At 51.4% G+C, this 13,795-nt stretch overlaps 1 protein-coding gene across 1 annotated transcript in view; it reads right to left on the bottom strand.

Annotated features, from left to right (window-relative positions):
* Itga11 (integrin subunit alpha 11) overlaps positions 1-13,795 on the bottom strand; it is a 102,850-nt gene that overhangs the window by 46,277 nt on the left and 42,778 nt on the right. The window contains exons 3-7 of the mRNA XM_050152015.1: positions 9,811-9,911; positions 6,616-6,707; positions 5,739-5,853; positions 2,500-2,627; positions 539-687 (exon numbers count right to left, since the gene is read on the bottom strand). Coding sequence (XP_050007972.1) covers positions 539-687; positions 2,500-2,627; positions 5,739-5,853; positions 6,616-6,707; positions 9,811-9,911 — 585 coding nt within the window. The remainder of the gene's footprint in view (positions 1-538; positions 688-2,499; positions 2,628-5,738; positions 5,854-6,615; positions 6,708-9,810; positions 9,912-13,795) is intronic.

Below are 13,795 nucleotides of genomic sequence, written 5' to 3'. Positions count from 1 at the left end.
CAGCACTATGTCTGTCTGTGTGCCACCATGCTCTCCCGCCGTGATAACCATGGACTAAACCTCTGAAACTGTAAGACAGCCTCAAGTAAATGCTTTCCTTAGCCCACTTCAGCCTCGCTTCGGGGTGCTTGCCTTGCTTTGCTAAGTAAACTTTTGTTTAAACTGTGTATGTATCTTGATCAAATTCTCTCCTTCAAGAAGACAAGAGTCCACTGTGAGAGTGTTGGAAAACCAAGCCAGATGGCCACAGTTGGTGACTTAGATCACCAGTCCCCCTGTGCTCTTATTGATGGCAACATAAATGTGCCGACTGGTATTTTTAGCTTAGGTGAACTTTCGGGTGACAGCCATTCTAGCAGGCACCAGAACATAACCAAGTGAGAGGACCCAAGAGAGAACTAAGCAACTAAGCCCAGCCCGCCATCAGAACTTGGCTGTTTGAAAGCACCAAATGGTGGGAACATAGCAGGAGTAGTCCAAACAGTATCTGAGATTTGCATACATATATATGCACACACACACACTTTTTTTTTTTTACCGTGCAAATTCAATGCCAAATGCTGTGCGGGTCTCTGTCCCTCCTCTCTGCTCAATGTGACTGGCGGCTTCCACCACGTCCTTTACAGATTTGTAGTCATTAAGGTGGAACTCATGTACCGCATCTTCTCCATACTGAACTATTCCGACCTGCAAACCAAAGCAGAGGGTAGCAGAACCATGACGCTCAGACTTCCATTTGTGAGGGTCCCCTCTCCCAGGAGTCCTTACCAGAGGAAACCACCGCCCGAGGGAAACAGGCTGTTCTGGGGATGAACGGATGGCTTGATAGAACAAATCAGGGCCACAGAGAGAAAGGGACTTGGTGATGAGAGGGAAAGCTCATCGGGTTGAACATCTTCCTTAAGAAGATGGAGAATGAACACAGACTAGAAGTCTAGAGCATCAGGAGCTGGGTCTGGGGAGAGCTCCAGTTGATACTACAGTTGATACTGTACTAGCTTGACGTGCTAGTACAGTTTAGACTCTCAGTGCCTGTTTAAAAGCTGTGTGTGGTGGTATCTGCAAGGCAGAAACTGGCGGATCCCTGGAGTTCTCTGGCCAGTCAGCCCAGCCAAACCGGTGAGCTACAGGTTCAATGAGAAACCCAGCCTCAAAAATGGACACCTGGCATCAACTTCTGGCTTACACACACACATGCGTGTGCACGCGCACACACACACTTGCATGTTTATATGCACATATGTACATGAACACATACACATACATTCCTACACCCCAGGCCCCACTTCCAACCCCAACCCAAGTTCCCACTCCCCAGAATTTTTCAGGAGAAGTGTATGGGTTTATCAGAATTTACCAGGACCATACGGCTGTTGACCAAGCTCTATAACAAAGAGTCCCTGAAACTTGGATGAGAAGAGGTCTGACATTTTCAAAGTGGATAATGTTTCAGCACTATTAATAGTTTCAAAATAAACACCAAGCTATAGAGACTGGTTTCAGGGACTTGGTGATAGTGTTACTGTTGAGTGGGCCCACCAAGTTTATTGGGTCCAAGAACCCTTTGAATGCTGGCTGCTTACCCCAGGTCATCAAAGACCATCTTCTGGTCTGAGGGGGCTTGTCACTGTAGGACTTGGCTCCCTTTTATCAACACTGTTAGCTACCAGGTTTCTTAAGAAGACCTTTGTGTGTGTGTTGAGTGTGTTGTATGTGGGTGTGAGTGTGTATTTTATGTGTGTGCAATGTGTTTGGCATATGTGTGTGTTGTATGCGGGTATGTATGTGTGTGTGCATGTAGTGTGTGGTACATGTGTGTGAGGTTATGTGTATGTGTGTGGGCTGTGTATGTGTTTGCATGTGTGATATTAGGGAAGCTGGAGGAAACTCTCAGGTGTCATCTTCAGTACTTCCACCCACCTCTTTTGAGACAGGGTATCTCATTGACTTGGGGCTCACCAATTAGGCCAGACTGCCTGGCCTCTGCCTTCCCGGCACTGGGATTATAAACACACCACCATGCCTAGCGTGGATTCTTTCTGGATATCAGGTTACTCTTCTGGCATAGAAAGAATTTCTTAGAATTGACACCTGCTACTTTGGCACTTCTGTCTCTTAGTCCTCATCCAGACAAAATACTGGGAAATAAACGTAGCCCTTATCCATCAATGTTTCCCAGATGTGCTGGTGGCTAGTCTACTCCAAGTCCATTCTTCCCAGCACCCCCATGCCTGATGTCCCCCAGCGTCTCTACACAACCTTTCTATGCCTCCCCACCTCTCCTGACTTCTGGTCATCTTCATAAGTGGATTCATCCCCTGAAAGGCATCCTCATTGTGCCCACCAGAAACGGGCACGTGAGGCAGCAAGTCTCAGGGCTGGCTGGGCTTACCAGCTCCTACCCTTTCATGGGAAGATGCTGCCCAGTGCTGTGGGGTCACTCAGGCCATGGATTTTCGGGGACCTTGCTCAGCAGAGGCGAGCCCTGGAGACACTCACCTGGATCTGGCCAGGGCCAATGTAGAACTTTTTCAGGATATTGATGAGGAAGTGTTGGACCTCCACCCAGGGGTAGATGCTGTTGGAGCCGTCCAGGACAATGACGATGTCCATGTAGGTTTGGCACCCTGGAGGCAGGGATACAATCAGGACCATCAGGGAACCAGCGTCCATAAATCTCCAACATTCTTACTCACTTAAGAAACCTTTTTGTGTGTGTATGTGTTGGTGTGTGTGTGTGTATGTATGTGTGTATAGAGGTCAGAGGTCAGTCTCAAGTGTGGTTCTCAGGAGCCATTCTCCTTATTTCTTTTTTACAGGGTCTGTCCTATTTTTGTTACTGTGAGCTTGGGGGGCTGGCAGTAAGCCCCGGGCGTCTGTCCGTCTCGGCTTCCTCAGTGCTGGGATTGAATAGCATCATCATGTCTGGCTTTCTACACGGGGGCCCAGGCCTCATGCTCGCAGGGCGAGCACTCCACCAGCTGAGCTATGTCCCCAGGCCCAAATCTCTTATGTTCTGAATGATCTTTTAGAGACCAACGGAAGAATGATTGCTGATATCTGTCATCTCCTGCACGGAGAGTTGTCCTCAGGCCGGACATTTATTTGAGTCATATAAGCAAGGCAGCTAAGATGTCCTGGTTCCATGTCACTACCCATGGGCTGTTTGAACAGAGCTGAAATGGAGCCTGATCTCTTTGCTCCACGTCAGAGACTGATGGTTATTGACTGATCCAGTGCTTCCCCGGCCACTGCCATTGCCGGAATCAGGGTCTTGGGCTGTTTCCTTTACTGCTGTGGGCAGGTGGTATCTTCCACTAGCAACCTGGATGAATGGATTTCGTGTTTTACGAAGGAATCATCAAGGAAAGACTGGGAATGTGCTGTCTGGTGTCAGCTCTAGGCCTTGCCACTCACCCGCCGTGTGGGCTGCGGGCAGTCACTTTCAGGTTTCTGTGCTGGAGGAGCAGCATGATCACTGAACTAAGAGTTGTCGTTAAGGGTTGATGGGAAGACATTTCTAAAGACAAGAGCTCACTAAGCCTTAGATGATCCTATTTATACTCCCTTTCTTAAAGGTAAGATCTCAGGTAGTCTAGGCTGGCCTGGAAATAGCTCTTTAGCTGAGGTTACCTTGGACTCCTAATCCTCCTACCCTACCTCCTCAGTGCTGGGATTACAGATCCTGACACTGTGCCCAGTTTGTTCTCTTGTCTCTGTCTCTGTTTCTCTCTCCCTCTCAACCTGGGTATCCTTCCTTCTCAACAGTCACGCACTTTGGGTTTTGAAATAGTCTCTCACTGAGACATGAAATTTATTATTTTGATTCTCTTTTAATTTCATTGTTTTTAAAAGGACAGCTTGTGTAGTGGAGCTGGAGAGATGCTTGAGAGTGCTTAAGAGTACTTGTTGCTGTTGCAAAGGATCTGGGTTTAGTTCCAAGAACCCACATATTAGCTTTACCGTCTGTAACTCCAGGTCTAGGGCATTCAATGCCATTTTCTGGCCTCTATGGGCACCGGGCATGCACATTGTATACATACCTGCATGCAGGCAAAATATTCATACATATGTAATAAAAATAAATCTGTTTTTTGTTTTTGTTTTCCGAGACAGGGTTTCTCTGTAGCTTTGGTGCCTGTCCTGGAACTAGCTCTTGTAGACCAGGCTGTAAAAATAAATCTTGCTGGGTGTGGTGGCACAAGCCTTTAATTCCAGTACTTGGGAGGCAGAGGCAGATGGATCTCTGTGGGTTCAAGATCAGTGAATTCTAGAACAGTCAGGGGAATATAGAGACCCTGTCTCAAAAAATCAAAACCAAAACCCAAACCAACCATACAAACCAAAACAAACAAGAAGAAAAAAATCAATCAACCGATCAGTCTAATAAATAAGTACTTAAAATATACCTTAAAATTCTTAAAAATAAACAGAAAAGAACCTGTTTACAGGTCTGAGGGCTTTTGGTGTGTGTGTGTGTGTGTGTGTGTGTGTGTGTGTGTGTGTGTGCGCACATGTGTATGGGTGTGTGTTGATATCAGCTGTCTTTTTCAATCTCTCTCCACCTTATCTTTTTGAGGCAGGGTCTCTCACTGAACTGGCAGCTCTCTGAGTTTGCTAGGCTGACTTGGCCAGCCAGCCCCAGGGTGCCTCCTCTGTGCTGGGGTGACAGCTTTTGATGTGGTGATGAGGATGGAACTCAGGACATCACATTTGTACAGTAGGCACTTTGCTGGCTGAGCCATCTCCCCAGTCTTACTTAGGTCTGTGGTCCGTAAACACGACAGACCCCTCCTCAGCCTTTCCCAAGCCCCTCTTTGTTAGAAACTACATAAAGGGCACCTTGGAATCTACATTTGCCAAGTCCCAGGAGATTGATGCCCCAGACCAGGGCAGGATGGCTCTGCCAGTAGCAGTCAGCAATGTCAGGGCTGTGATGCTCCACCCCCTGAGAAACTCAGTGCCTGGACCATCCGCTGTGCCCTGGAACTGTCTGGAAGGCTGTGTGAACGGACCCCATGCCTCCCCACCCCACAGATGACAGCTGACTAGGCAATGTTCCTCCTCCCTGTCCCCCAGCAATGGGTGTTGAGGGGAGGCTGCCTGAGCCAGAGGTGCTAATCCCCTCGCCCTCTATAAACAAGCAACAGCTGCTTTCTGAGGGTGTTTAGCCCAGAGGAAATGGTGAGGCTCAGAGCCAAGAAGTCTAGGCTTCTAGCTCCCCAAGTTTACTTGGGAGGGAGGGGGAGGTTTTGCATCCACGAGGCTCTGGGCAAGCTGCCCGGGAGCGCTGACTTGGTGGAACTGTCACCCAGGTTATTTTTGTTCTCCTTGGCTCTCCGCTCATGGGCTTCTGCCCTGCAGGATGTCAAGGACCAGCATTCATACTGCAGTCTAAGTGAACGATACCCTAGCCTGGCTTGTTAGACATGGTGGCCTGGCAACCTCCTCCATGTTCAAAATTCTACAGGGAGTTTCTATGGATGCCAGGATGGTTTTCATAAATTCAGCTAATTTGTTACCATCACACTGTGGGGGAGGACAGCCTGGGATGAGAACCTTAGAGTGGCCCAGCTAGAGGGGACTCCTCTGCCACGTTAGGAGAAGTGACTCCCTCCTTTCGGATCATCCAGCGGGCTGAAGCAGTCCCAGAGCCCGCATGCTGCTCTATAGGTACAAGGTAGCCATGAGTAGAGCCCTGTGCCTCCTCCCTGGACTGCCCCCGTGAAGGTACTCACTTTGAAGCGCTGGGGCCACTGTCTTGGAGAACCTGAAGTTGGAGTTGACTCGTGAGCACATGCCAGTGGTATAGTAGGAGCTTCCACACTCATGAGACCAGAGAGGGCTGCAGGCCTGCGAAGCAGCACAGCACAGTCATAGGACTTCGGCTAGGGCCTGGCTTCAACCTCCAGGGCCCAAGACAGCTTTCCTAGTGTGAGGGGTCTCCGAGTCTCACTGAACTCTCTCTTGCTGCTGGGCCCTTGGCTTCAGGTAGAGTGGGTGACAGTGGAGGTTGGATCCTTGTCCCATACTCCACCCTATAATCTGGGGTGGTGGCTCTTCCTTCATCTACTGGCCCACTCCATATACACCCCATGGGGTCCGAGGAAGCCCTTCATTTGCAGGAGTGGGTCTTCTAAGAGTCGCTAGGCCAGCTCTCGTCTGCAAAGGCCCTTACTGGGCCAATTTCCAGGGCTGGGGTCCAAGGACACTTTACTAAGAGGAGAAGACAAAGAATGCTTCTGCTCTGTGGAGTTGCCAAAACCACTGTGTCAGGCTCTTGGCCAAGGGCCAAAGATGAGTTTCCTTAGGAGGCAAGGCCACCAAGAAGGAGAGTCCAGCTCCTGTGTCACTTATCCAGGGATGGACACAGAAAGGCCCAATCCTTTTACCTTTCTGGACTGTTCACTGAAACGAAGGGCCCAGTCAATAGAAAGACCCATGGCCATGTAGGATCTGCCTGTGTTGTTGAGTAGGGTTGGGCCATCTGGGGGGGTGAAAGAGACACGCATGCAAGGAGTATGCAGGGCCTGCTTAGCTAGGTCTCCCCACACCCTGTGCAGCGGGTCTGTGCAGGGGGGAAGGCTGGGGTCAGCAGTGGGATGATAATCTTACCAGGAAGCTGTTGTCCTTGGGGTTGGTGGTAAGGCTCAGGCCGAGACGCATGTTGTCCTTCCTCTCAGACACATTGGACAGAGTGACCCTGCCTGGAGCAGAGGAGAGATACTCAACCTACAGCCACTTCTGCTTGTCTGCTGCCCAGGGCCTGCTGCAGTAGGTCACCTGAGGTGAGCCCATGGCCCTTGTTCGCCCGGAGGACAGCACGGATCTTCCTCATATGTATCCTTCGTCCTTCCTCACTTTCTGGTAGATGAACACACTGACTCTCACAGAGTCCTAGAAACTGCACAAGGCTACACTGCAAACCACAGCACCACCTTCACCTCCTCATCCAGAACTCTGCCTTCTCCAGCCGACTAACTGCACCTCAGGCATAGCACAGTGCCCGCAGAGGTGGCCTTCTCTGTACAGGGACCCACCCACTCACCCCTTCCTGCAGCACTTACCATCTGAAGTTAGTCCTCCAGCACCCCTTTTACACCCACCTGTCCGCCCATCATGTGCTGAAGGTGCAGCCCCCTGCAGCTGGTGGCCTCAGCCAGCTGTGGTAGGGACAGGTAGTTCTGTGGCAGTACAGAAACCACAGGACAAGCACATAATGAAAGGCCTCTAGAGTATCCTTTCAGAACACAGAAGGGATGGAAAAGAGCTTGGAGTCCTTAGAAGCAAAGTGTGTGTGTGTGCATGTGTGTGTGCACATGTCTATGTGTGTGTGCCTGTATATGTGCAGGTGTATATGTGTGTAGATGCATGTGTGCATGTGGTTATGTGTGCATGTACGTGTGCACACATCTATGTGTGTGCATGCATGTGTGCACGTGCCTATGTGTATGCCCATGTGTGTGCACATGTATATGTGTGTGCACATGTCTATGTGTGTGCGCTTGTCTATGTGTGTGTGCTTGTCTATGTGTGTGGGTGGGTGTGTAGACATACTTAGGAGACAAGGAGTGGGAAAGGCTGGAACCTGTCAGTTCTAAGCCCATGTCCCCTGATGTGGCCTTTGAGAGTCTGCAGTCCCCGAGAGTCTGCACTGTGTTGTGTTGGAGACTGCTGGGGGCAGGCCAGGGCCAGAACAAAAGAGGTGACTATGACAGCTATACTGCAGCACAGACTGTCCTGGAGAGGAGGCAGAGCTGCTGTCAGGTCCCTTTTTCCCTCTTGCTTCTCTCAGGTGTTTTTTTTTTTTTTTTTTTTTTTTTTTTTTTTTTTTTTTTTTTTTTTTTGGATAGGTTCTGATATAGCCCGGGTTGGCTTAGAAATCACTGTGCAGCCAAGGACGGTCCTGCACCTCTGGTCCTTGTGTCTGTGTCTCACAAGGGCTAAGATTACAGCTCCAACGCCTCGGCTGTTAGATGCTGGAGATGTGCACCCTATGCAAGCACTCTGCAAATGGCCACATTCCAGCCAGCTATTCAGTGCTCTTTACGGTGCAGAACAGATCTAGAATAGGTTCTAGGGTCCATCAAGTCTACCTCTTTACACCTGAGGAAACGGAGGCACAGAGATTAATGCGAAGCTTCCCAAGGACACACTGGGAACTGTCCAGCTGGGAGGGGAAGCCCTCTGAGGTCAGTCCTTCTTCGCCTGTGTCTCAGGAAGGGGATGATGGGAGCACTGAAGCCACCAACCAGACTCCCTTCTGCTGTGTTTTCACTGAAGCTTAGGCCCCTGCAGGTGCTGGGGTTTCACTCCGGGGGTTCCTGGGAGCCTGCAGCATCATGTGACAGACAACTGGAAACCCCAGGCATCCAAGCTCTTTGAGATTTCTCTTGGATGGTGGCCTTGCCCTCCATCTGTTTATCTCTAGAGCTACAACTATCTCTTCTTGTGGGCCGACTGCCCTGCTGGGGCCCTCCTACTTGGATCCTTGTGTGAGTTTCTAGGGCAAGAGGCACCCTGCTGGAGGAGGGAAAAAAATGCTTGAGAAGGCCAGTCTTCCAGGAAAGGCCCTAGAATTGTGGCTTTGTGGCCCATGTAGGGTTTTGTCTCTTTTGTGGGCAGAGCAAGCTCAACCACTATCTGTCTGCCCTTAGAGCAAGATGGAAGTTTTTAGTGGAGTGGTGTGTGTGTGTGTGTGTATGTATGTATGTATGTATGTGTATGTGTGTCCAGCATGTCTCCAGCTCTAGCACAGGCTGGAGAGTACTTCCAGGAGGAAAAGCTTCCATTTGGGCACGCAGCTGCGTGGTGAGTGCAGGGTGGCTATGCTGAGGGGCTTGGAATCCTAGCATGCTGCTTACAAGCCAGGTGGCCCTGGGCCTGTCCCCTTGCCTCCTCATCCTGTCACTTCCTCATCTGTTGGATGGTTCAATCTCACTCTGTGTGGTGGGAACTGAGTGAGCAGAAATGTCTAGGAGGGTGTGGCCAGGCCTACCCCCAGGCGCACTTGGTGTGCTGTTGACGACACACGGGCACAGATCTAGCTGCTGACACTCCTGTTTCAAGATCAGAAACACGAACACATTTGTTATGCGGGAACTGAAAGTCCTGAGCACGTGGGCGGCAGGTGGGTTTAGAAGATGCAGAGTGTGACACTGGAGGCCTGTGTCCTGTACAACGGTTGCAGGGTGGCCATAAACCTGCGCCGGCTCCCGTAGAATGGCGAGCTAAGTGACTGAGTGAAAGATGCCCTGTCTCTTAGGCCTCAGGTTCCTCCTCTGTCTCGCTCTGTCTCTGTCTCCCTCTTTCTCTGTGTATGTGTGTATGTGGCAGTCAGAGCGTAGCCTTCAGTGTCTTCCCTGGGGCACTGCCTATTTTTGTTTGAAACAGGTCTTTCACTGGCCTGGAACTTTCCACACATGCTAGGCTGGCTAGCCAATGAGTTCCAAGAATATACCTATCTCAGCCTACCTGTCCCCCCCCCCCCCCGTCACTGGGATTACAAATGAGCACCACCGTGCCTGGCTTTCTCTTTAAATGTAGGTCTTAGAGTTTGAACTCAGGTCCTCCTATGTGCAAGGCAAGTGCTTTATTGTCTGAGCCATCTGCTCGTTTGCAGTGTGAGCCCAGTGATGCACCTCACAAAACAGTGAGACGGGGACAGGTGACTGTCAGTGTAGATGTTTGTCAGTGTCGGTTCTGTGTGGAACATGGACTGAGAGGAACCATGTGACTACAGACATGGGTGTGTGCCAAACCCTGCTCTGTACCTGAGTGGCCGTCAAGAAGAAGCCAGTGGCTGCTTACCCAGGTTGAGCTTGGTGCAGTTGCCTTGCGTTACTGGACACTTGTACACATCTCCCGTCTTCTGGTGGCCATTGGTTTCCAGTGGAGCACCCACAACCAACCTGTGAAGAAAGAGGAGAGAAGCCAAGTGGTTGGGGGACATTCTTTCCTCTAAGGCTGGCCTTGGTGGTGGCTGGGGAGGAGGAATGGGGTGGAGGACTTTCCTGATGAGGGAAGCTGGGCTCTCAGTACCAAGCTGGGGAGTCTGGTGCCAGGTCTGGGGATTCAGAGGTGAAGGCCTGCAGCGTCCATAGGAGGGGTGGTGGAGGGGAGAAGCTGAGGGCCTGATGGTGGTCTCAGTGCAGGGGAGCTGCAGGAGCCTCGTTCCATCCCATGGGGAAGCCCTTCGGCTGCTCAGCGTGGCTGAGGGGCATTGCTCAGGGCTCATTAAGGCAGAAGGAGGAAGGGACCGGGGAAACCACCTGTGCTTGTCTGATGTTATGCGGAGGGAGGTCCTTTGCAGATGGACTTAAGGCAAAGCTCCAGCTTGAGACAGTCCCAGTGGCCCTATTACCCATGCAGGGGCTTTATGAAGGACACACAGAGAAGAGGCACGGGGAGAAGAGGAGGCTAGGCCATCAAAGATGCTATTGCCACACTGGGGAACACCAGGTGCCCCTGGTGTCTAGAAGGATCAAGGAACAAGTCTGCCCCAGAGCCAGGAAGGAGGCAGACGTGCCTCCATGTCTGTGGGAGAACCTGCTGTGGAAGCCACTTCATTTGTGAGTCTCTGCAGCCTCCCACCCCACAGGAAGAGAACACCTTGCTCACAAACACACATTCCTAGGGAAATGAGCCACACACAGTGCAGAGAGGGACAGCTTGTGGTGTTGGGGACACATATATACAATAGCGTCCCCCGTGGATGGTGAATTCCACCGGCACATGATGGCTCTGAGGGTGCCCACATGCGCATTCTTGGCTTATATAGCTCATTCCTAACCTCCATGGAGCAATATTATCCCAGGAGGCCACAGGAGCCTGTGTCCTGAGATGAAGCCTACATGGCCACCTGCCACCTATCAGAGTGTGGATTTCAGTACACCTGGAGCCCTCTGGGCCTTGGGCATCAGCACAACTCTCTGCACAAAGGTTTACAGCTAAGATGAGCTAAGAATGGTGGCCTCTGAGCTGGGGAGATGGCCCGCCCAGTTGGTAAAGGGCTTACTGCTCAAGGATGAGGACCCAGGTTTGAGTCCTGGAACTTACATTTAAAAGTCAGGAATGGCAGTGTATTCTTATAACCTCAGCATTGGATGGGGCGGTGGAGAGGAGTGGACCTCAGGGACTCAGTGGTCAGGGAGTCTGGCCTAATTAGTAAGCTCCAGGCCAGGGAGAGACTGCCTTCAAAGAGCAATGTACGTGGTGCCTGGAAAAAGCACCAGGGTTGATCTCTGACCTTTACATATATGCATGAATGCTCTAGTACCCGCACATAGTACACACACACACACACACACACACACACACACACACTCACATATGCACAAGTGCTCAAGTACCCACACATAGTGTACACACACAACTCACATACACACATACAGTCACATATGCATGAGTGCTCAAGTACCCGCACATAGTGTACACACACACACACACACACACACACACACACACCGTCTCTTGATCTCTGGCCTCTACACATATGCACGGGTGCTCAAACACATGTATATAGGAGTGTATACACATACACACATGCACAATTGCTCAAATACCTGCACATAGGTCTGTACACACACAAACACAGGACTGTACACACACACACCCTTTCTAGGGATAGTGTGTTGTCATGGGATGGATGCCCCAGCTCACCACAGCGAAGCTGTCAGACCCTGAGCATTGCAGAATAGACAAGACTGGGACAGAGGAGGCAGGCAGGGGCCCTCCTGACCCTGCTCTTACAGTAGCTGCCCACCACACTGCCGCTGGGGCTGTGACTACACAGGACAGCAGCGCCTCCTCATGGCCGGATGTTCCAGCTCCAGGCTGTCAGAAAAGGATGCCGGGCTGCAGGGGGCGTGGCAGAGCTTCCTTAGAAAGGAAATGTCTGTGAAATGAGAGCTGAGGTTTCTCTCCAGGGAGCCAGATAATGACAGCCTCTAAATATAGCCCCTTATTAGGTGTGCCTGAGTCTGACGGGCAGGGGTTAATTGGGCCTATAAAATCTCTTTGTCTAGACAACTTTTGGCGACTTAATTCTGGGACAGATCCCGTAGGCAGTGCTGCTCCGTTCTCCCAGGGAGAGGGAGGAGGGTAGGGTTCTTCGATGAGCGCCAACACCCCAAGGAGGACCCGCTACAGCGTGCTGGCATGCTCTAGATTGGGACAGCCACCACATCTCCTAGGACCTCTGTCTCCATATGTCTTCCAGATCTCACTCCCAGCCTGCCCTGGGTGAACCCCTCACTGCACTTCCCACTTCCAAGTGGAACCCTGAGGTCCAGGGCTACTTGGAGGGGCCTGGTAAGAGATGAGAACTTAGTTGAGAATCCCAAAGCTGGGTCTCCATCCTTGTCCTGTCGCCAGCTTACTGCATGGTCTAGAGAAATTTGACCAGCCAAGCCTCAGTTTTCCTAGCTGTGAAACGGGGCTAACCGCTGCCATGCTGCCAACCTCTCACCATCTCACCAGCGCTAAGAGACACTGACTACAGAAGGGGGACTGGGAAAGCTGCCTATAAAGACTGACGACCACTAGCAGCTGCTCATGTGTCCTGGCAGTGGCAAAGATGGAGCAAAATGGCAGTAAATTCTTAAGTCCTCACGAAGAAATCTGCAGCAAGACTGGCTTTGGGCTTCTCAAAGAACAAGAGTGATTCCCTATGTCCCATCTCCAGTCCTCCCAGAGCTCATTTCTCTGGGGGTTCCTGGCACTTTCTGGGGAGCAGGGCAGGCTTTACTGTCCCCACAATACAGATGCAGAAGTGGAGGCCCCGAGAGAGAAGCTGACTGGGCACTCAGTTTGTGGCAGGACTGGGACTAGCGGGCTCATGGGATAACTTCCTCTGCGGTATTCCAAACATCTCTACCAGAGAGGGGAGACTGGGCCACCTTCTCTCCCTCTGGAGTCTGGGCATGACGTGTGCCTGGTGGGGTTGAGGTTTGGAGGGAATGATTCAGGCTTGCTCCGAGGGGCTAACTGCTGAAGCTTTGGGGAAAGGTCCACGTCATCGCCAAGAACAGCCAAATTGCTCCTGGGGTCTGGCAGCCCCGCCACCCCCTGTGGCCTCGGCTTTATATAGCTATATGCAACTTCAGAGCCCGAGGGGCCCTTTGGGCTGGATACTCAAGACCTTCTGGTGTGGGTATCAGACAGCACGGGAAACCAAAAGGTTGTGGCAAATGTGGGCCTTCCATGGCTGAGGGCTGTGCGTCAGCAGTGTGGGCTCCCAGCATTCTTCCCAGGGATGTGATGGCCGGAGAGCTTTGGCTGGAGGGAAGCTGCCGTCCAGATTGTAGCTGTGGGCCTGTAGGAGCCCCTTCCCCTGGCGGGTGCCTATAAGGAGGGCTGTGCCAAGGGAGGAGTCCTCCTGTGGACAGTTGGGGCTCCTGGGCTCCCAGGAGGAGTGTGTGTGTGTGTGTGTGTGTGTGTGTGTGTGTGTGTCTGTCTGTCTGTCTGTCTGTCTGGCCTCATAGCCTCTCCTGTGAGACTCCACGGGATGCATCCTCACATCCACTTAGCACAGGCTGGGATGTGACTTACATCTCAGAGCACTTGTCTTGCAGGCAGCGATCACCTGATCGTGGTCCCTAGGAACTCCCAAGCACACCCCACCCCGCCCCGTCAGAAAGAAAGGCATGGTGGTATGTGTCTGTGACCCCAGTTAGTACTTGGAAGTCAGAGGCAGGCGGATGGATTCTTGGAGATCACCCGTCAGTCCATCCTAGCCTGTCTGGCAAAAAAAAAAAAAAAAAAAAAAAAAAAAAAAAAAAAAAACCCAGGATGG

The sequence above is a fragment of the Alexandromys fortis genome, unplaced genomic scaffold (assembly GCF_014885135.2).
Source record: "Alexandromys fortis isolate MF-2015 unplaced genomic scaffold, M_Fortis_MF-2015_v1.1 scaffold_70, whole genome shotgun sequence".
Classification (NCBI taxonomy): Eukaryota; Metazoa; Chordata; class Mammalia; order Rodentia; family Cricetidae; genus Alexandromys; species Alexandromys fortis.
Note: the sequence above shows the minus strand (reverse complement) of the source record. Positions and strands in the feature narration are given on the sequence as shown.